This window comes from Hemitrygon akajei, chromosome 10 (assembly GCF_048418815.1).
Source record: "Hemitrygon akajei chromosome 10, sHemAka1.3, whole genome shotgun sequence".
NCBI lineage: Eukaryota > Metazoa > Chordata > Chondrichthyes > Myliobatiformes > Dasyatidae > Hemitrygon > Hemitrygon akajei.
Genome location: NC_133133.1, coordinates 127712703 through 127736660, shown reverse-complemented (window position 1 = coordinate 127736660; position 23958 = coordinate 127712703). Strand labels below are relative to the sequence as shown.

The window sequence follows — 23958 nt, the reverse complement described above, 5'->3', positions numbered from 1 at the left end:
CGGGACCAGTGCATTTTCGTCCAAGTAAGCAGCTGCCCCAATTAGCTAAAGTTTCATGGAAATAGTTAAAAGAAAAAAAGGCAAGCTACAATTTAACTGAGTAACAAAGGGAATCCCAGCTGTTGTCTCAGTTTAGCTTTTTTCCCCCTTTGAGTTGTCCTAAATAAATGTTCACCCCAGTTGACTGAAAGCCACTGTAATTCTACTGTTATTTTTAGGGGAAATGAAGCAAAGCATTAAGAGCTGTGTACTAATCCTATTTTAAACACTGTTGCTCTTTTATAACGAAGTACATTGTGCGCTAAACTGACAGGTACCTCCATGATACGAGGTGTAATTCAGCTGCAAAGCTGTGTTGTATGTTCCCCTGAAGATTTATGAGTAAGGGTTTGGCGAGCGGTGATTAAAAGTGAATAGTGTGTATATGTAAGGGCTCTAGTCTCTAATCTTTCACCAGAAAGCAATATTGATGGACATGCACTGTACAAAACAAGGGAAGATCTCCCAGAGGAAATCCTACAGTTTTTTTTCCAGTAGGAAGGAACCCTGTTTGTAGGGTTTGTTTTCCTGTTCCTTTACTCCTTTTCTTTTCTCTTCCCACAGCCCCCTTGACGCAGCCGGTCAGGTGCCTCAGGAAGTACCGGTCCCGGACTCCCAGCCCTTTGTTGCAATCTTACCCCAATGACATTGTCTTTGATTTTGAGCCTGGTCCCGTATTCAGAGGTACTTGGGCACCTCTCCTCACATACCCACCTCTGCACGTTCCCCCCCAGACATATTTACATCACACCACACCGGTTCTCTCACCACTGCTTCTTCACCTGAGATTCACAACCACTCCACGGATCCAGGAACTTTGGAGCAGGTAGTTTGATCAGAAGCAGTATCAGGCTGAAGCCTGCAAGTAAAGGCTTCTTCGCAGTGAAATCAGCTGCAAGGGTCATTCTTTGGGAACGGCAGATGGACACCCCACTCAATAGGCAAACATTTGCATTGGTGGCTAGAACTACAGGAATTGCATGGTTATGTAAGTATACGAGGGATTATTCCAGCAGCTAGAAGACTGCAGTTTGATGTCCTGGATTCAAGGGCCACAAACATATGGCAAAATTAAACAAGAAATGTCATCAGTGGTCTAAGAGTTCCATTCTTACCTGGACCTGCCAGAAATTTGTCCTTGCATTAGATTAAGGGAGTGACTACAGAAAACAGGCACAAAGCCAGGGGATGTAGATGGGACGCGATGGTGGGAAACAGTTACTGTGCCTTGTGTAGTTGCTTAGCACTCATATGTGCCTTTATAATTCATGTGGCCTATGGCATATATGCTTAAAATGGCCTACAACTTACTACTTTAAGTTCTTAACCTTAATTAGTGTTAAGATGCTAATAAAGATTTAAGATTGCTGCTGTAAATATCAAACAATGATAACTCAGCACTAACAAAGTCATGATATAATTACATGGTGGAGGAAGGGAAATGTATGAAACCGTTTTTAACATGATTGTAGCAATATGTTATTGAGTGCAGTAAAATGGCTGTGTAATAGGAGATCATAGGTATTTCAGATGTAGTTAATTCAATTAGAAAAATTTGAACAATACATGTTAAGAAATGTATTCCTTTGTGCCTGATCTATGAATTCCATTATTGCTCAGTTGTATTTGTTAGACCTGATGTAGACAGGTTGTTCAATATATTGAAAGACGAATTCAACATGTGGATCAACAAACAAATCCCCTCAAAACTGTAGGTAGAAAGGGAGTAATATTTTCCTCATCATTGAACCTAGAACAGTTGTGTTTTGCCATGCAAGTGATCTGTGGATCTTCTGAAGCCAAATACAGTGGATGCTGGAAATCTGAAATAAAAATAGAAAATGCTGGACAAACCTCGGTTTAGGTACACCACGGGAGAGGCGCAATGGTTCAGATTAGACACAAGAGATTCTGCAGATATGCAGAAATTGCTGAAGGAACTCAGCAAGTCACGCAGCATCTATGGACGGGGAAAATCATAAATACAAGAAATTCTGCAGATGGCCTTACTGGTCTGTCCTGCATCCTTGCATTTTACGGCTCTTCCATTCCTCTGTCTGTACTCTTACTCTCAAACTGCCCTCATAATGTAGACCATGTCCATCATTAAACCAACAAAAGACCGTGTCCTCCCCATCCCCCACCAACTGCCTTCCCTAACCCACCGACCAGGTAATCTAGTATGTAGCTTATCTTCAGGGCAACCCTGCTCTCACCAATCAGTTATTCTCTTTGTCCTATTTACACACCCTCACCCAACTCCCTGCAGCCTGAAGCTACCTTGTTTTATCTGCTTGCCACCTCTGACCAACGTTTGCCTGCAACAATAACTCCATTTCTCTTTCCAAACATCTGGACTTAACCAACTGAGTGTTTCCAGTATTTTCTGTTTTCATTTCTTTTCAAAGTAAACTGCATTTGGATAATGTCATCATTGTCAGCCTGGTACAGAATATGCTTATCGTTTTAACTTAAGTACAGAGGATGTAGGACCAGGTTTGAAAGAGCCAGGTCTCTGGAACACAGTGAACACAGTTAAAGTTTAATTAGCTGGTTAAGTTTCTTCCTCTTTGCCTGCTCAGTACCATCCAGAATTGAAAGGCAAGGTTTAATGCTCTTATTCATCCCTCTGGTTCTCACAGTGAGACAGGCTGGTGAAAGCTGAATTCTGAGTCAGAATCAGATTACCAAGACAACAGCAGATCACTTGATTTTAAAATCTGTCATCACACCAGGTGTACCGAGCTATACCACAATTACATTCTCTCTCATTGCCCAATCAGTTCTGGAAAATTCCAAAAACTAACCATATTATAAAAAAATATATAACAACAATTTGTGAAGACGTACAACACAGAAGCAGGCTCTTTGGCCTACCAGGTGTATGATGACCCTCAAGAACCCATCAATATGAATCTCATTGCCCTTAACCTGTAGTCTTGGACATCTCTACATTGGGAAATGGCTAGCCCAAGTACATTGTAGTGCCTCTAATGCCCAAGCTGCTTCCCAAGATGTAACTAGACAAAAATGTGACCCAAACCAAACAGTTAACCAAATGATTTGTTACAACATGAAGTTTTAAAGAGTGTCTTAAAGGTGAAAAACGAGGTAGAGAGGGACAAGGGAGAACTTTCCAGAATTATGATTCTGAAAGTTGAAGGAATAGCCACCAGTTACAGGCTCGAGGAATAGGATATTAACACAAGATAGAGAGAAATGGAGCTCTTGAGGTTTGTAACACTGAAGGAGGTTGCAGAGCTGGGAAATAGTGAGGTAATGGAAGCACTTGAGTAAGAGTTGAGGAATTTCGATTTGCAAGTTGAGATCTAGGAGCCAATGAGGTGAGTGAGTACAGGGGCAAGGAGTGAATGTGGCCATCCAGCATTAGGTGTGAGTGGCAGTTTTGGATGATCTTCTCTTTATGACTGGAGGAATATGAGGTGCTTCCAGGTGGGCAATGGAATATGTGTATCTGGGGGTGATGGGGCCATGGGTGAGTGTATCAGGTGAAATTGATATGAAGTAAGTCTATTGGTATAACAACTCAAGGATCTGAGCTCTCTTTGGTGATTAGAGAAGATTCACAAACAACATCCCAACTTGACAGAAAATGGTATATTGACTTAGCACATTAGTCAGAGTTTCACTAAGCTCCAACTAATCTCTGCATCCCAGAAGGTTAATTCAACACTAATTTGAATCCACCTTTTCCTCACTAAATCTTCAATAATCCCTCCACTCACAAAAGTTCAATCTTCACTTGAACCCATACACTTTCCCCAAGTGCTCACCTTGTTGCATCGGCACCTTTTCTTAGATACTTTTAACAGCATAGGAGACCATTCTGTCACTCTAGCCTATGCTGGTTCCCAAGGGAGCAATTCTCATTCTCATTGTTACTGTCAGGAAGGAGGTACAGAAGCCTGAAGGCACACACTCAGTGATTCAGGAATAGCTTCTTCCACTCTGCCACCCAATTTCAAAATGGACTTTGAACCCATTAACACTTTTTTTCTGTTTGCACTGGCACTGTTTCCAATGACAAATTAACCAACTAACCAGTGCATATTTGGACTGAGGGAGTGAAATGAGCACCCAGAGGAAACCCACGTTGCCATGGGGAGAATGTACAAACTCCTTACAAACTGCGGCATTATTGAATTCAGAACTCCAATGTTCCGAGCTGTACTAGAGTACTTCTATGCTACAGTGGCATCCTGAAGTAAATGTAGTTACCAGAGACCCTTCGTGCTGGAGATGTACAGTATCTCCTGCTGGAATATCTTAATTCCTATTAGATGCATATGTCAAGTGTTTTAATTTTGGATATAGCCAAGGAGACTTGATTGGAGAAGAGACTGGCTGGGCCAAATGGCCATTTTAAAAGTGGCACATCTATAAGGATGTTGATTGGTTTGAGGTTCCAACTTCAAGTCAAAAACAGAATGGAGCTACACTTTCAGAGTACCTTGTGCCCCACCAAGATTCCTTCCAACCCAGATTTGTACTTTGAAGTGAAGTCCCTTGTGACCCTTGGGGACATTTTTCTTCAGTTGCAAGTTAAGCCCCAGCTTACTGTATACAGAAGAAAGCAGAAGAGGGACCAGAGAAGGACAGCACCCTGTATGAGCAAGGATGCAAGGTCGTTGTTATGGGCTGGTATTCAGGGTGGTGTGGGTGAGGGTTGGTGAAAAAGATCACATCTGGCTTTCTTGAGGCCCATGAACAAAATACTGCTTCTGGTCAGCGCCTGGTTTCTCTGTCAAACACATTCCTGCACTGTTTTATAATTTAGAGTCACTCCTTAAGTTTAAAGAAAGAGACTGTATACCTTCACTCTGGGTTATCTACCTTCTCATTATACACCCTATAATACCTTTTTTGGCAAAGCAAATTCTTTAATTTATTAATTAGAAATTATTTTGAAGAACTATCTTTAGTAAGCAGAATTCAGAAAAGACTTGCATTGATATCTTGATGTACAATCCAACCCAGAAATAAAAGGTCTATAGTTTCTGTCAAGTGCTATTCTTACATTCTGTACTTTATGCTTTTGGGGGTTGGGAAGAAATATTCTTTCCATAAAACTTCCTTCCTTCTCCATCCCTTCCCAAAATTACTTTTTGCCTCCATCCTTTCCCTCTTTAATGTATTCATTAAAGAGCAAGTTGTTGGTAGGATCTCTGAGAATGTGGTGTTTTTAAAAAGAAACAGACATAGCATTATATGTGCTTTTAACTCTTCACCAATTTGCTTATTTTAATGAATATAGGTGAAGATAATGAATGTATGTCTGGAAGATTAATGAATACACCATTGTGTAGTTCTCTAGACAGGTGAACATTTGGTACAGAGCCACATGCACGTATACTTCCTGGGACACGTCACCCAAGGTGGTTACTCTGATGTGATTGCAGTTCTGAGTTGTGATTCTTGTTTTTGTGGTACATTTCCAGTGTTTGTACCTTGTAGGAATACAGTTCCATTGTGTTAATTGCTGTTGGGATACTGTTCCATTAAACAAGTGCCTGTTGTTTAGTAATGGTTCCACAGGACCTTTTGATAGGTCTACGAATGCCAGCAGTTTTTGAGCTACACTTCCCCAGTGCTGGATTTTGGTCGACTACTGAACAGTTCACCAGTGCTGTCTGTCAGTGGGCTATGGTTTCCCAGAATTTGCTGTCGGTTGGGCCACAGTTCCCTGGGTGCTGGCCGTCAGTTGGGCCACAGTTCCCTAAGGTGCTGGCTGTCAGTTGGGCCACAGTTCCTCCGGGTGTTGACGGTCAGTTGGGCCACAGTTCCCCGGGTGCTGGCCATTGGTTGGGCCAAAGTTCCCCCGGTGCTGGCCATCAGGTGGGCCACAGTTCCTTTGGGTGCTGGCTGTTAGATGGACCACAGTTCCCCCGGGTGCTGGCCGACACTGTGCTGTAGTGAAAGGGTTGCTGATATTAGAAAGATGAAAATGTGTAGTCTGTTGGCTTGTGATTTTTTTTTTGGTGTGGGAAGCTGAGACCCTATCAACCAAACTGTAGGAATGGTGTAGTACCCATGCTAGTACCTCCACAGCTAAGTGTGCTGTTTTATCTGGATACTTGGAGAAATATAGCACATCACAGCTTATGTGGAGCCTCCATATTGCAGTCCTGTTTGCCAGTTGTGTGAAGATACCCTATTCCCAAGTGCTCTAAGAATTAATCTCAAAATCTGTTGTGACTGGTTTATCTTTTCTTTAAAGGTGCCTTGTTCAATTCTGAAGCCAACAGACTTCCAGGCTGGTTGAATTTGAACTCCGGTACAAATTGCCCACTGCTCAGTACCAGTCAGATTTGGTGCTAATTTTGTTGCTGCATAGCTAGCTCTCTGCAATGGAAACAAAAAAAAAATCTGGTTGATAGCTATAACTTCACGCTTCACTCTTTCTCTTTCTCTTCTCCACCTTAATTCACAGATTTGGCATTAGTTATGTGCATGGTCACCCCTTTTTTTGGGAGCCACCTTGGCTTGCAAGGTCATTCACTAGTGTCGTACCCTGCATGGGCTGTCAAACTTGTAGCTTAGCTCATTTCCTTGTAAGGATCACCAATTGCTGTGGTATTAATTGCCTTCTTTCTTACTTGTTGATTCCTCTGCATCTGTTCCCTTCACAACTTCTATTTTAAAACAAATATTGCAAACAGGATCCACATCAGGGCTTTCTGCCACCCCTCCTGCTTCGCTACCTGGATCCCTGACCAGTGTCAAAACATTGCAGAAGTCTCCTGGTACACAGCCTCGCGAGAGGAAGTCGTCATCGTCTGAAGACCGGAATAAAATGGTAAGATTATACTGTGTGGTACGAGAGTGGTGAGAGACTGAGATCCGTATTTGGTGAATGACATGGAGCTGGGGTCAAATCAGTGCTGAAGGCATGTAAGCTTTTGTGATCTAGAAATGGTGATCTCTGCCAGAATTCTGACTTGTGGCCATCCTATGCACTTTACTTTTAAGTGACCACCCTCTTAACTTTCAACCATGTCCCTTCATTTGAAACACTTCCATTAGTGCAAAAATCTCAATGTCTACCACTCAGAATTTTGTACGTTTCAATAATATCACCCCTTAATCTTCTAAACTGTACAAAGGAGACAGATTTAGCCTTTTTAAGCTATTCGTGTTAGAGCAACCCTTTCATCCAGGAAGGAGCCTAGTGAATCCTTCTAAGCTCCCAACAGTACTAGTGGACCCTTTCTTAAATGGGTACATTAACACTGGATCGGCGGGGAGAGGGCTTATGAATATATTCAATGCTTCAGCTTCCAGAGCTCCTTCATTGTTGTAGTTTCAGATCTCAAAGTAACAAAATTGTAACCCAACCACCTTTTCAGCATAACATCTGGGTGTTCAGTAATCCATTATCCAGATTTTGTCTAGACACCTGTCCTACTACCTCTTGATACATGGAAAATCAAGGTTCCTCACTGTTTGTCAACAAGAAGATGCCTAGGATGAATAGGGTTGGATGGTGAGGGGGATGTCATTCATTATACAGATTTGGGCACAAGCCCTATAGCTGAAAAATTGCAGGAACAGACTGCTTCTCCTGTGTATTCTGAGAGTGGCCTCAGTGCACGTTGGTAGATGGAAAGCTTCATGTGTGTGGCATGGTTGTGAGAAGGAAGTTGGTGTGAGTGGCACTTAGAGAATAATTATAGTCAATACTCGCTTTGAGCACTTGTATTTATAATGTCCTGTTCTTTGTAGAAAACTATAGGCCGAAGGGACTCCAGTGACGACTGGGAGATATCAAATGGACAGATCACGCAGGGCCAAAGGATAGGATCAGGCTCGTTTGGAACAGTATATAAAGGAAAATGGCATGGTATGGAGTATGGAATAATTAAGATGTTGTTATTGCCTTTTTGAAGAAAATCAATGCCTCAAGTTAATAGATCAGAACATCTCAGTGATCCAAAGCACTTAATGTTCCAATACTGAAGTGTTTTAGGAATTACTGGTCCTTTGAGTTCCTCCTGTCACCTCTTGGAGATCCATCTTATCATGCATAACATACATAGGTTGTACAGATGGGTGTTCTGTGTTCATTACTAATTAGTTGACTTGTGATGTTAAAATGAGGGAGCATATTTTGAGAGATATGCTATCCTGTGCAAATGTGAAGGCAGAAGGAATATTTCAATATAATGTTTTTTTGCCATATTCATATGGCTCATGCTGAACAATATATCAGCAGGTTTAGAATTTAGTGTTTATGGAGAAAGTCTTAGAGCCAAAGACATGGATAATTCTATAAAAAGTATGCTTTTTATATTGACAATACTTATCTTTGAATCTTGCTATCTGAGACTGTGTGTAGTTGTGTTGACAATGTGAGTGTGCCAGTTGTTTGGAAACCGCGCATTGCAGAACATTTTATAACGTGCAAGTGTTCTGCAACACTCAAGTGACTTAAGTCTTTTCATTGGGAGGGAAGGGGATTGGTGAGTGTGATAGATGTTTAACTGAGAAATTTTTTCTTTGTGAATATGATGCAGCACTGACCGGGGCAGGATTTATGAACATTTGGAGAGGCATAATATGATTAGGAATAGTCAGCATGGCTTTGTCAAAGGCAGGTTGTGCCTTATGAGCCTGATTGAATTTTTTGAGGATGTGACTAAACACATTGATGAAAGTAGAGCAGTAGGCGTAGTGTGTATGGATTTCAGCAAGGCATTTGATAAGGTACCCCATGCAAGGCTTATTGAGAAAGTAAGGAGGCATGGGATCCAAGGGGACATTGCTTTGTGGATCCAGAACTGGCTTGCCCACAGAAGGCAAAGAGTGGTTGTAGATGGGTCATATTCTGCATGGAGGTTGTTGACCAGTGTTGTGTCTCGGGGATTTGTTCTGGGACCCCTACTCTTTGTGATTTTTATAAATGACCTGGTTGAGGAAGTGGAGGGGTGAGTTAGTAAATTTGCTGATGACACAAAGATTGGGGGTATTGTGGATGGTGTTGAGGGCTGTCAGAGGTTTCAGTGGGACATTGATAGGATGCAGAACTGGGCTGAGAAGTGGCAGATGGACTTCAACCCAGGTAAGTATGAGGTGGTTCATTTTGGTAAGTCAAATAGGATGGCAGAATATAGTATTAATGGTAAGACTCTTGGCAGCGTGGAAGATCAGAGGGATCTTAGGGTCCGAGTCCATAGGACACTCAAAGCAGCTGTGCAGGTTGACTCTGTGGTTAAGAAGGTGTACTGTGTATTGGTCTTCATCAATTGTGGAATTGAAATTAGGAGCTGAGAGGTAATGTTGCAGCTATATAGGACCCTGGTCAGCCCCCACTTCGAGTACTGTGCTCAGTTCTGGTCGCCTCACTACAGGAAGGCTGTGGAAACCATAGAAAGGGTGCAGAGGAGACTTACAAGGTTGTTGCCTGGATTGGGGAGCATGCCTTTTGAGAATAGGTTGAGTGAACTCGGCCTTTTCTCCTTGGAGTGGATGAAAGATGACATGATAGAGGTATACAAGATGATGAGAGGCATTGATCGTGTGGATAGTTAGAGGCTTTTTCCCAGGGCTGAAATGGCTAGCATGAGAGGGCATAGTTTTAAGGTGCTTGGAAGTAGGTACAGAGGTGATGTCAGGTGTTTTTTTTAATGCAGAGAGTTGTGAGTGCGTGAAATGGGCTGCCAGTGACTGTGGTGGAAGCAGATATGATAGGGTCTTTTAAGAGACTCCTGGATAGGTACATGGAGCTTAGAAAAACCTTGTCCCTCTTCAGAAAAGCTAGTGTAAAGATTAGCTTTATTTGTCAGATGTACATCAAAATGTAGAGTGAAATGTGTCGTTTGTGTTAAATCAAATCTGCAAAGTTTGTCCTGGGCAGCCCACAAGTGTCACTACACTTATGATGCCAACATAGCATGCCCACAACCGACTAACCCTAACCTGTACGTCTTTGGAATGTGGAAGGGAACCGGCACACCCGGAGGAAACCCATGGGGTCACATGGAGAATGTACAAAGACCGTGACGGGTTGAACCCAGATCTTACAGCTGATGCTGTAAAGACTTGCACCAGCTGCTATGCTACCATGCCCCCTAAGCTCTTGCAACTAACCATTCCACTGTTCCATACTGTTAGTTTTATGAGGTACAACAATCTGACTGTAAATAAATATAAAAAACCCCATCCATCACACCAAGACTACAGTAACAAAACCTAGAATTCTGCAAAATAAAAGCAGAACTTTATCTCACAGTCTTGGTAATGGTGGCACATTTGTAACTTTCAACACTTCTAATAATGTTGCAAGAAATATGAAGGAAATTGAGTAAAAAGAATATTCTAAATTGAACTGAAGCATGGGCTCACTTCCATGGATCAGGATAGTTAAAGGAAAATAACAAATAAGATTTAATCACATCAAACTGACCAGAAATCTGACTATAAAACCAATATAAGGTGGTGGAGATCTGGCAAGGTCCCTGTTTGTATCATTAACTGTTGATAAGTTCCTCTAAAAGCACATTTGGAATGAATAGCATGTGAAAAGGTAAGCTTTCAGTGACACCAAAAATTTGAAGCGGTGGTAAAACTGCAGAATATACCTCAGTACCTAAATTATACACCTTGGTATCTTGTTTTAAAATTCAGAGAGATCAGCATAATGTGAATCAGTTAGGATAATGGAATAGTGTCTCTGCCTGACAAATCTTCCAACCAGAGTAAATTGACAATGATGGAATGCAAAATTAATGACGTTAATCCTTTCAGTCTCCATCCTCTCTGTGATGACCATTATGTTCATTTGCCCACTAGATAAAGACTCAGCTACTGTGACAACCAGACGGTAAACTGAAAAAAACACAGCTCGACTGTTTTTTCCAGTCTACCTCTACCTTGGTTGTGATAGCTATTTACTGCCTTTAGGCCTTATTCTGTGGTCTGTGATGCACTATAAATGCTGTTTGTTTGCAGGTGATGTTGCAGTGAAGATGCTGAATGTTACTGCTCCAACACCTCAACAGCTACAAGCTTTTAAAAATGAAGTAGGAGTTCTCAGGTAAGAGGTTAACAGAGCGATTCTGGGAGGAAAAATCTTGGAGTAGATCAGCACACGACTATTCTTGGTTGCTATAATGTATCATCTTAGACAGGTCCATGGACCTTTCGGTTAATGTTAGGGATTCATGGCATAAAAAAGGTTGGAAGCCTTGTCAGTTGTCATTGAAGATATATGAATGATGTTCTAACAGTAACCAGTAGTATGTCATTCCTGTAAGTGTGTGAATGATATATCATCCTTGAAGGTGTACAGATTATGTGTTGACATTGGTGGTATTCAAGTAATTTACAACCTAGATCCTAATTTACAGTCTTCCTCTGTTTGGCCTCATCATAATTTAATGTATCCTAATTGCCCCCACTTTTCCAGGAAAAACAACTGCATCATTTATTATAGCTAAAATGTTTTAGTCTTTGTGTTTCTCCATTGTCTTCAGCACAATCACACCTTTCATTCATGTGCCTTTTAAGGGATGTTCCCTGCTTCTGCTTATAAAGTTCATGGCATGTATGTTGCAATGTCCCTCTATTCTTCTGCATTTCTCTATAATTTTTCTCACTGTCTATTTCCCTGCTTTGTTATACCTGCACAAATGCAGACCAAACAATTTTTTCTCACTCTCAATCACATGCCCAATTTTTGTATTATTTCTTTTATCATGACATCAGTCTAAATCATTACATTACAGAAAGCAAAGGGCAGAATACTGAGCCCAGTGAAATCCTACTGGTAACAATTGTCTGAATGAAGAAACAACCACCAGCAATTATCCTTTTATCCTTTTTCTCCTTGTCCCTGAATCGATTTTGATTTCTGTTTGCCATTTGAATTTGTACTGTTCTTTGGGGCAGAGATAGAATGGATATTCCCCCCCCCCCCCCACCCCCATGGCAGGGGAATCTCGGAGTAGAGGACACAGGTTTAAGGTGAGTGGGAAGTTAGAGGAGATTAGAGTGGTATATTTTTCCACGCAGCGTGGTGAATATTTCAAACGAGCCTCTAGAAGATGTCATGTTGGCAGATGCAATTACGACATTTGAAAGGCAGTTGGGCAGGTACTTGGATAGGAAAGAATTGAAGGACTAATGCAGGTAATTGAGATTAGTGTAATGGACATCACAACTGGCATAGACAAAGTGGGCTGAAAGAGCCTCTTTTCTAACCTGTATGACTGATTCTCTGTATATGACAGACTTTTACTTTTTGACCTGCCAACCATTTGCTACCTTGACAAAAGCCACATTAAAATACCACTAAGGCAATATCACCTACACAGTTTACATTGACTCCTTAAGTTCATGGAGTCTAGTCTTATTTATACTTTTCTAAATGAAAGTATATTCGGTCCTTGGAAATTGATTCCTGTAATTTGTCCATCACTGAAGTCAAATCAGCCTGAAGTTATTCAGTTTGACTCTAAACTGTAAACCATTAGCAGCCATTCAAGCCTCTGGAATCATTGGAGATGTGTAGATGGTGCATCATTATGAGCAGGATATGAATAGCATCTCTTCCACTCTTTCTCCACTCCTACCATATGGTTCATCAGGCAGCAATTCCTCCCTTCACGTACTGAAACCAAACTGCAGGAGAACTCAGCAGGTCAAGTAGCATCAGTGGTCAAAGCAAAATGATAGGAAACTCAGGCCGGGTCGGGTCCTCGCACAGGAAGCAAGTTTCAGCAGTCTGTTTGACTGTGATAATCACTATAATCAAACTCAGTCTACCTTTCCTGTAGTATTAATCTGCATACAAAAATATGTTTGGCAGCAAAAAAGACGTGGAAATGCCTGATTGAAGACCTTGTTTCATAAGGCCAAACGCATGCACTAAATACTGTTGAGATTAGATCATTCATATTTGTCATATATAGATTGACCACCATTCAAAGCAAATCATAAAAGTTGTTTTCTAACCATTCTGGCTCTGATATATGAGTATTGATGAGACCGTAATAGGAGTGAAATGGGACAGATGCTGCATATACTCTCCATTTAGTGTGTGTGTTGTAGAAGCAATGTTTTTTTATTTTATTTGGAGATACGAATAGCGCTGTTTCCTGTGGGGTAGGTTCGAGTCTTGGTTTCTCCAATCCAATTGGAGGAAGCAGCATGTCAATCAAAAGGATTGAGGCTAAGGTAGCCAAAAAGGATATCAATCATTATGGAATGCAAGCTAATGTAATCTTGATCCAGATGTTCTTCGACAAGATGTCTGTGCAAAATGCGGTTGTATTAGTTGTCTATTTGTTTTTATAAACTTTCTATCAAAATTAGATTAGATGTGGGCACAATTCTAATGAGAAACTGAATGCAAGAACATCTTCTAGTATAATGATTACCTCCTCCCCACCACTGTTTCCTTGTATATCTAGCCCCATTCTGATGCTACTAATACAGAGACATCCCTTTAGATGAGGGGTCAAAAGCCAAGATTCAAAGGTGTCAAGGATTAATTTTCCTCTTTGCACAGTGGTCTGGAATGCTTTTCTTTGTACAGAAGTAAGGGTGATTCAATTACTGTATAACGTTTAAGAAATAACTGTAGCTGGATGGATATCTGAAAGGCAGGAATGGGAATAACTATATTCCTCTTGCTAGTAGCTAGTACAGACTTGATGTGTCAAATGGCTTCCTTATGCACTGTAATCATTCTGTGATTTTTGTGATTTGTTGGTACTTCCTGTCCTCCACTTGCTCCTTCTCCCCAACTTTCTTCAACACAATTGGTCCATTCCATATCCAAAGTTCTCTTCCCTCCCTATTGTTCCCCAATTCTGCAAATCTGAAATAGTAAAAAGTGCTCTCAATAATCAATGATTGAATTAGTTTGGCTAAGAAAGAATGGGCCAAAACCCATCCTAACATTGTTTCAGAGACTGCTGTGGAAATTGGTTATCTGGATGGGAATAAACACATAGTAATTGCTTCTAAGGTGTAAGTTGCCGAGATCAGCTAGATACTTTTGAACAAGTATCGCTCTTCCTTTCACCACAGTTTAATTCAATATCCTGCTGCAACAAAATCTTTCAAAACCTTTTCTGAGTTTGGCTCAACTCCCAGTATTTAACTTCCAGGCTTTACAAGATGGTAAATTAATCGATTTTTTTTTTCTTCTTGTCTAGAAAAACTCGACATGTGAACATCCTTTTATTCATGGGTTACACGACGAGTCCACAGCTTGCCATCGTGACGCAGTGGTGTGAGGGTTCCAGTCTGTACCACCACCTTCACATCATCGAGACCAAGTTTGAGATGATTAAGCTAATCGATATTGCCCGGCAGACTGCACAGGGCATGGAGTAAGTCCAAGGTTTCGCCAGTAACCAGAACAACCTGTGGCAACCTGTTTGACATCTGAGACACAAAAGAGAAAAACAGGTTACTGCTGGGAATATTGTTGGTTTGCCTGCTGGATGGGTAGAATAGTGAGCCTCCTGTCTCCTCTAGCTTGGTAGATGCCAGCTTCTACCATACCAGCCATTCCTCACCGGAAGGATTTGCACCATTTTTGGCTTGCTGCTCAAGCCTATAAATGATACACTACTTCCTTGGGTGCTGTCACTCACCGCAGGTAGTGCCTCAGTGAGTATCAATGTTGTTAAACAAAAGGTGGATTTCTTTGATAAAGAAATGGATTAATTGTATGCCCCAGAATTTTTAAACACGCCTGTGAATTGACTGGACTGTATCTCCTGAGCAACAAGTTAGGTTGAAAGCCATATATCCTGCCTCCAGCAGTCTGGTCTCTTGTTGAAGTAGTTTACTAATGTTGGATAAATGGAGTGCTAATTATTGTTCTTCCTTACAGCTACCTGCATGCAAAATCCATTATTCACAGAGATCTGAAGAGTAATAGTATCCTTTCATACTTGGAGTAAGAGTATGATGTGTCTGGCATTACACCACCAATATGCAGGACTTCTCCAATGGCTTCTTTGTGAAGGTGATGAGTGCATTGGCCAAACAGGCCAGCCATGGCTGGTTTTGATGTGATTTCACTAGAACAGAAGCAGTTTGCTTTTATGCATCAACTCAACATTAAGACCATAAGATATAGGAGCAGAATTAGGCCCATTTCTCTCTCACATGTCCATCAGCTCCCTCTGATTCTTTTGAAAATGACATACAATGATTTACAATGATATTTAGCTTACCCACACATCTTTGGAAGGGAAAACAAATGTTACTCAAACAACACCAAAGTTAGGATTGAATTCCACTCCTTGAAGCTGTGAGGCAGCCACACTAATTGCTGCACCACCAGGCTCCCAAACTGTCCAGTTAAGCCAACCTTTCAACCTACTTTAAGTTCAATCTCATCCTTCCCTCCTATATAGAGCATTGGAGGGCTATCATCCATGCGCTAAGAATTTCTTTCTTAAATACCCCTTATGTATCTGCCTCCTCCTCCACCATCCCTGACAGGGTGTTCCACGTACTCACCACGTGTGTGTTCATATATATATATATCTCCTTTGACATTCCAGTTATACTTCCAATCCCCTTAAAAATACAGTGCCTATAAGAAATATTCACCCCCTCCCCTTGGAAGATTTCATATTTTATTGTTTTACAACATTGATACACAGTGGATTTAGTTTGGTCTTTTAGACACTGATCAACAGGAAAGACTTTTTCATGTCAAAGTAAAAATAAATTTCTACAAATTGGTCTAAGTTTAGTGAAATTATTAAACACAAAAAATTGGTTGCATAATTACTCCACCCCCCCCCCCCCCCCCCCTTCAAGTCAGTATTTAGTAGATGCACCTTTGACAGCAATTACAGCCTTGAGTCTGTGTGGATAGGTCTCGATCAGCTTTACACATCTATACACTGCCATTTTTCCCCATTCTTCGTTACAAAACTGGTCAAGCTCTGTCAGATTGCATGGGGATCATGAATAAACAGCCCTTTTCAAGTCCAGCTACAAATTCTCAATGCGGTTGAGGTCTGGATTCTGACTTGGCCATTCGAGGACATTAATTTTGTTGTTTTTAAGCCATTCCTGTGTAGCTTTGGCTTTATGCTTTATGTCATTGTCTTGCTGGAAAACAAATCTTCTCCCAAGTTGCAGTTCTCTTGCAGACTAAGCCTTCACAAGCCTTCCAGGGCCTGCAGCAGTGATGATCCCCACAGCATGAAGCAGCCACCATCATGCTTCACGGTAGGGATGCTGTGTTTTTGATGACGTGCAGTGTTGGGCTTACGCCAAACTTAGCGTTTAGTCTGACGGCCAAAAAGCTCAATTTTGCTTTCTTCATCTCCTGGCAAACTCTAGCTGAGATTTCATATGAGTTTTTATCAATAGTGGCTTTCTCTTTGCAACACCCCCATAAAGCTACGAATGATGAAACACCCGGGCAGCAGTTGTATGTGCAGTCTCTCCCAACTCAACCACTGAAGTTTGTAACTCCTCCAGAGATATCAGAGGTTGCTTGGTGGCCTCTCTCACTAGTTCCCTTCTTGGATGGTCACTCAGTTTTTGAGGACAGCCTGTTCTAGGCAGATTTACAGCATGCTATATTTTTTCCATTTCTTGATTGAACTGTACTTCAGGGATATTCAGTGACTTGGAATTTTTTTTTGTATCCATCTCCTGACTTGTCCTTTTCAATAACCTTTTCAGAGTTGCTTGGAGTGTTCTTTTGTCTTCATGGTGTAGTTTTTGGCAGGATACTGACTCACCAGCAGTTGGACCTTCCAGACACAGGTGTATTTTTACTGCAGTTAATTGAAACACCTTGGTTGCACACAGATGATCTCCATTTAACTAATTATGTGAGTTTTAAAACCAATTGGTGACACCAGTGATGATTTGGTGAGTCATATTAAGGGGAGGGTGAATACTTACGCAATTATTTTGTGTTTTATTTTTCTGATTAATCTAGATTACTCTGTGATCTGTTTTCACTGTGATACGAAAGTGTCTTTTTCTGTCGACCAGTGTCAAAAAAAGCCAAATTAAATCCACTGTGATTCAATGTTGTAAAATGATGAAGCATGAAAACTTTCAAAAAGGAGGTGAATACTTTTTATAAGCACTGTATCCCCCCTCATATTAGCCATTTCTGCTCTGGAAAAAATCTCTAGCTATCCACTGTGTCTCCTTTCATCTTGTACACCTCTATCAAGTCACCTCTCATTCTCCTTTGATCCAAAGAGAAAAGCCCTAGCTTGCTCAATCCGTCTTCATAAGACATGCTGTCCAATCCAGACAGCACCCCTGTAAATATCTTCTGCAGCCTCCGTAAAGCTTCTTTATCTTTCCTATAAAGAGGCCATGAATGGAAGTGAATGGACATAACCACCTCTATTAACAAAGCCATCATCCATAAGGGATAGTGGGAAAGTGCTATTTTTAACCATAAATTTAACAGGGTCAGGGGCAGTAATAATGCAAATAATAAGAACAGGTCACAGGTCAGCTATTCAATAGTGAGTGACTTACAACTTGTATACAACTTGCAAAGCAAAAGAAATACCTTTGTTTGCCTGGATAAGAGAAGAGCCATTCACATTAATAAAGTTCTAGGCCTTGCAAAACTAAGTACTTTAAATGATTTTCTCCCTATACACCCTAAATGTTCATTCTTCCACTCTTCTGCCTACTACTTAAACATTCATTCCCTCACTAATGGCGAATTGTGGCTCTTTTGTCAGCAAAATCCATTTGCAACTTTTCACTGGCTTCTCCTACCATTACCTAGAAGGTGGTCGCACCTCCCAACTGTACTTCTCAGTTTGGGAGTGTCATCGCCATCACCTCTTCCAAGGTGCACACCACCCTCAACTGTTTAAAAACATGAATACTGTTCCTTCTTTGCTACTGGGATCAGATTCTGGATCCTTATACCCAGCAGTGGGAGTGTCCTTTTACCATGGCAACTGAAACAGTGTAAGAATGGAAAAGCATTAAATGTCAGCCATGCTGGTGAAGCTGATATTCCAAGTATTACTACAAAAGAAAATCATTTATTCCAACTCCATTAGTATATGAACACCAGCACTGATAAATATTTTTAAATATTATAAGTTCGTCTCTGTGAGATTACACCAAATCTCACTTTGTTACCAAAAATGGCCAGTCCTACCTTGGCTGAACACAGGTTCACTGAGACCAAGGTGTCATGTTGCTCCTTTACATTGACCATAAAATTTTAGAGCAGAATTAGGCCACTCAGCCATTACGTCTGCTCCTCCATTCCATCATAGCTGAGTTATTATCCCTCTCAACCCCATTCTTTTGCCTTCTATAACCTTTGATGCCCTCACTAATCAAGAACCTATCAACCTCCATTTGGTGTATAACCTTCTTAGAAAGCCTAGAAGCTTGTGCCATTAAAGAAGGCCATTTGAAACTGCACGTACATACCAGCCAAAATAATTACATTCGGGTTTTTAAAAAAACTTCAGTCCTGAAAGGCCAATCCTAATTTTGAGATGGATAAGAAATGTTTAGAAGCAGGCAAATGAGACAAGCTCAGGAAGGCATATGATTGAGTATGGATCAGTTGGACTAAAGTTCTCTTTCCATAGTGAGACTGGCTCCTGCTTCTGGTCAGTCAAGCCTGGGGGATCATTAACCCTGCATTTACTCTCTCAAGCTGTGAAAGAATCTTGCATTTTTCCACATTTTCATGTTTCATTTTCATTCCATGTTTGCATGTTGGTTGTTCTTAGTCTTTGTTTACTTATAGTTTTTCATAAATTCTATTATATTTCTTTATTTTCCTGTAAATGAATCTCAAGGTAGTATATGGTAACATATACTGTACATACTTCTAATCTCTGGAAAGTATAGAGTTCACCCAGTAGACAAATCCCTTCATCCCTGAAATCAATCTTAACTTGTATGCCCTCTACTTTATTATATCCTGCCTTGGGTAGGGAGAGCAGATCAATACTCAGTTTTTATTACATCATCAAGGGCCAATGCTTTTGCAGGAAGAGCTATTCAAATTCTTTTGAAATAAAGGGCCACCTATCATTTTCCCCCCTAAATGCTTGCAGTAAGTGCAATTAACTTTCTGTGATTTGTTTACAAGGACATCTGGTTGCTTCTGACCACAGCACCTTTCAATCTCTTACTGTTTAAGAATTTTTTCAGTTTTCTGTTAGATTATTGGAATTTTTTCCCCACATGAGCATAGAATATTTGTTCATTGACACACTCCTTTATGTGGGGTGTAGCTGACTGCTGCATTTCTTACAAATGTATCATATTTGCTTTGAAACTGTTTCAAAATGCTATCTTAAGCTCCCTGCGTTTATTTAGTCTTTTAATTACAGGCAGTTCCCGAGTTACGAATGTCCAACTTACAAACAACTCGTACTTAAGAACAGGGGAAGGAGAACACCATCCACCATTTTAAGTCGTTCCGTTAACACTGTGTTGAGTGTGTAACTTTGTATTTGGCTTAGACTTTTCTTAGCAAGTGTCACCCTCACCAACCCCCCTTTTCCAGTCAGTACCACTCCCACTTGTCCCATTTAATCTGTCTCAGTGCGGGTGGACTTTAGGTCCTGGGGGAGCTCAGGACCTACCACCTGCGGCTGCTGCTGAATCCGCAGTGTTTCTGTTCCATTGATGGAAAACTATTACGATTGAAAATAAAGTGGAAATAATAAAGCGATCGGAAAGAGGTGAAACGCCATTGGTCATTGGAAAAGCGTTAAGCTACAGTTGGTTAACGATTGGAACAATTTTAAAGAATAAAGTGAGAATAATGGAGCATGTGAAAGGCCCTGCCCCAATGAAAGCTACAGTTATTACTAAGCAACACACTGATTTAATTACTGAAAATCATACATTTCTTAAGTGTTTTATATGCATAGAAAGGTAAAATATATACTATATACAAAAACAAATGTTTGACTAACTGACGCTAAATAATACCGGATGTACCTGTTCTGACTTACGTACAAATCTGACTTAAAGACGGACTCAGGAACGGAACTCGTACATAACCCGGGGACTGCCTGTATCGAGAGAAGCGTGGATTGCTTAATCCTCTTCTAGAATAGATAGAAACACATCTTCTGTCCTTTTTGTATGTAGTTGATCTGTGGATTTTCAGGGATGGAGACTTGTATCATTTCTAGTAGACGTATCTGAGTTCCTTAACTTCAGTTCATAGATATTTTTCTACATGAAGATCTAACAGTCAAGATTGGGGACTTTGGACTAGCAACAGTGAAATCCCGTTGGAGTGGTTCACATCAATTTGAGCAGCTGTCTGGTTCTGTCCTTTGGATGGTGAGTGATTAACTTGCATCTGAAGCTTACTGCGAGTGTGGAAAAAGAGAATCACAATATATATTTAAGTTTCCAGTTCAGTCAAATCTAGTTTTAATTAGATTTTGTTTACGACTTGGTTCAAGAGACAGATGCGTAATAGCCAAATTTATAAATGATACGAACATGAAAGTTTGTAAGGAGGTATTTACTTCTAAACAAGGGTATTACAGGTGAATATATAGAACAAGAGCAGAATAGCAGTTTATATTCTACATACGATACTTATAAATATACCTCTTTTGAATTACTCTCACAGCAATCTGCAGCATGTAATTTCCCTTTAAGTAATGTACTTTTAAATTGACTTAATGAACTATGGATTTCACGATCTTCAGAAGGGCTTAGTCGTAACTCTTAAGCAAGCAGATATGGATTTAAGCGGACAAAAGTTCATTGCCATGGCCGGAGGTGTAGCGACTCCAATCCAGGCTGAAATGCAGAGGAATGAGGCTCCTATACCCAGCATCATTCGCAAATATATAATTGCTGAAGAACAAGACATTGGAGAGAAATGATAAATTTTTACTTTCTGTGTCTTACTGAGACATGGCTTACTCTCAGCATGCCAGATTCGACGATCAGACCTGAAGACTATTTGATGCACAGGATGGACCAAACTGCTGATTTGGAGAAGGCTGAAGGTGGAGATGTGAGTTTCATTGGATGTCTTCCCCAACCAGAAGCCCATGAGAACCATGAGATTCGCAATTGGCTGAGGGCCAGATCAGAGGCATTCAAGTCTGGTGACCAACAAAGTTAGGAGATCTAGGTATGATATCCATAAAGCCATTTCATGGGTGAAGTGGCAATTCCCGACTAAACCTGAATCAATGAAGGATGATCGTCATTTGTGGCAGGGCTTGAATGATGTCATCTCTTATAAAAGTAAAATTGAGCAACATAGGCGACAACAATGCTTTACTTCCAGATGAGCTCAATGCCTTCAATGCTTACTTTGACCGTCAAAACGTGGAATAAGTTTCACTAACTCCCACAGCCCCCGATGACCCTGTGACTTCAGTCTTCGAGCCCTACGTGAGAACATCCTTCTGGAGGGTGATTCCATGGAAAGCACCTAGCCCAGATGGGGTATTGGTCAAGTACAAAAGGCTTGTGCTGATCAGTTGACTAGAGCGTTCACTGAGATCTCTAACCTCTCACTTTGGCAGTCTGAGGTACCCACCTGATTTAAAGCAGGCTTCAAATGTACTGATGCCTATGAAGGATGTGGTAACCAGTCTCAATGACTGTTGTCCAGTCGCACTTACATCCATAGTGATGAAGTGTTTTGAAAGGTTGGTGATGAAACATACAGTGACGTTAGAAAGTTAGTGAGCCCTGTAGAATCAGATCTTCACTCGTCCTAAAACGATGTAAAGAGAACCCAATTAAATAAATAACACAAAAACATTATACTTGTACATTTATTTACTGTGAAAAATGATCCAATATTATATGTATTTGTTGGAAAAAGGACATGAACCTTTACTTTCGGTAACTGGTGTGACCGCCCTCCCGGGTAGAGCAATAACTTCAACCAAATATTTCCGGTGACTGTTAATCAGTCGTGCACATTGGCTTGGAGGAATGTTAGGCTATTCCTCCTTAGAAAACTGCTTCAACTTTGAGATGTTCGGTGACTTCCTTGCATGAACTGCTTGCTTCATGTCCTTCTACAACATTTCAATAGGATTAAGGTCAGAACTTTGACTTGGCCTTTACAAAACATAATCTTTTTTAAAACAGTTCTGTTGTTGATTACTCTTGTCTTTCAGATCATTGTCTCGTTGCATTATCCAACTTCTATTAAGCTTCAGGTGACAGACTGCTACCCTACATTCTTCTGTAAAATGTCTTGATACAATTTTGAATTCATTGTTCCTTCAGCAATTGCAAGCTGTCCAGTCCCTGAGGCAGCAAAGCAGCCACAAACTATGATGTTCCTTCCACTGTGCTTCACAGTTGAGATGAGGTTTTGCTGTTGGTGTGCAGTGCCCTTTTCCTACAAACATAGCAATGAGCATTTCTGCCAATAAGTTCAACTTTTGTCTCATCTGTCCACAGGACATTGTCCAGAAGCATTGCAGAACATCCAAGTGATCTTTTGCAAACTTGAATCCTTGAGATGTGCATCAATGTTTTTTATGGAGAGCAGTGGTTTCTTCCTGATGTCCTTCCATGAACACCATTCTCATTCAGTGTTTTTCTTATAGTAGACACATGAACAGAAACTTCAAGTCCTAGAGATTTCTGCAGATCTTTTGCTGTTACCCTTGGGTTCCCTTTCACCTCCTTCAGCATTGCACATTGTGTTCTTGGTGTGATATTTGCAGGACACCTACTCCTAGGGAGAGTAGCAGCAGAACTGAAATTCCTCCATTTGTAGACAATTCCTCTTACTGTGGACTGATGAACACTCAGGTCTTTATAAATGCTTTTGTCACCTTTTGCAGCTGGATGCAACTCTACAATCCTTCTAAGGTCCTCTGAAAGTTGTTTTGATTGAGGTATGGCACACATAAACAGATCTTTCCTGAGAAGAGCAGGCTCTGTCAGTAAACTGATCTGGTGTGTCTTTTCTCTAGGGCAGGGCAACCCACAACTCCAGTCTCAACTCATTGATTGGAGCACCCGACTCCAAGTAGTCTTTGTAGAAGATGTTACCCCAGAGGTTCACATACTTTTTCCATCAAGTACATGTAATATTGAATAATTTTTCTCAATAAATAAATGAACAAGTATAATATTTTTTGTGTTACTTATTTAATTCAGCTCTCAATCTAGTTTTAGGACTTGCATGAAGATCTGATGACATTTTAGGACATATTTATGCAGAAATAGAGAAAATTCAACAGGGTTCACAAACTTTCTAGCACCACTGTATCAACACCTGCTTGAGAAGTGACTTGGATCCGTTCCAATTTGTCTACTGGCACAACAGGTCCACAGTAGGTGCCATTACATTGGCTCTTCGCTCAACCCTGGAACATCTGGACAGCAAAGATGCATACATCAGGATACCCTTTATCAACTACAGCTTGGAATTCAATACTATCACCCCCTCAAAACTAATCAATAATGTTCAAGACCTTGGCCTCAATTCCTCATTGTGCAATTTGATCCTCGATTTCCTCTCTTGCAGACCCCAGACAGTTTGGATTGGCAGCAACATTTCCTCCACAATCTTCATCAGCACACGTGCACTGCAAGGCTATGTGCTTAGCCCCTGCTCTACTTGCTTTACACTTATAACTGTGCAGCTAAGCACAGCTCCAATGCCATATTCAAGTTTGCTGACGACACCACTGTCACAGGCCGAATCAAAGATGGTGACAAATCAGCATGTAGGAGGGAGATTGAAAATCTGGGTGAGTGGTGCCACAACAATCTCTTAGTCAATGTCAGCAAGACCAAGGCTCTGATTATTGAAATGTTCCCACTATCTGTGGATTCACTTTCAAGAACTCTTATCTCATGTTCTTCATAATTATTGCTTATTTATTATGATTTCTTTTTGTATTTGATCAGTTTGTTGTCATTTGCACACTCATTGTATGCCAG

The 23958-nt window shown here is 40.8% G+C and overlaps 1 protein-coding gene across 4 annotated transcripts in view; it reads left to right on the top strand.

Annotated features, from left to right (window-relative positions):
- Positions 1-23958, top strand: part of braf (B-Raf proto-oncogene, serine/threonine kinase) — a 116726-nt gene that overhangs the window by 74654 nt on the left and 18114 nt on the right. For 2 of the 4 annotated variants that reach the window (XM_073058926.1, XM_073058929.1), the window contains 7 exons: positions 604-723; positions 6720-6856; positions 7783-7900; positions 11008-11092; positions 14220-14396; positions 14906-14952; positions 20237-20355. In XM_073058926.1, coding sequence (XP_072915027.1) covers positions 604-723; positions 6720-6856; positions 7783-7900; positions 11008-11092; positions 14220-14396; positions 14906-14952; positions 20237-20355 — 803 coding nt within the window. The remainder of the gene's footprint in view (positions 1-603; positions 724-6719; positions 6857-7782; positions 7901-11007; positions 11093-14219; positions 14397-14905; positions 14953-20236; positions 20356-23958) is intronic. The other 2 variants (XM_073058927.1, XM_073058928.1) reach the window with 2 other exon arrangements.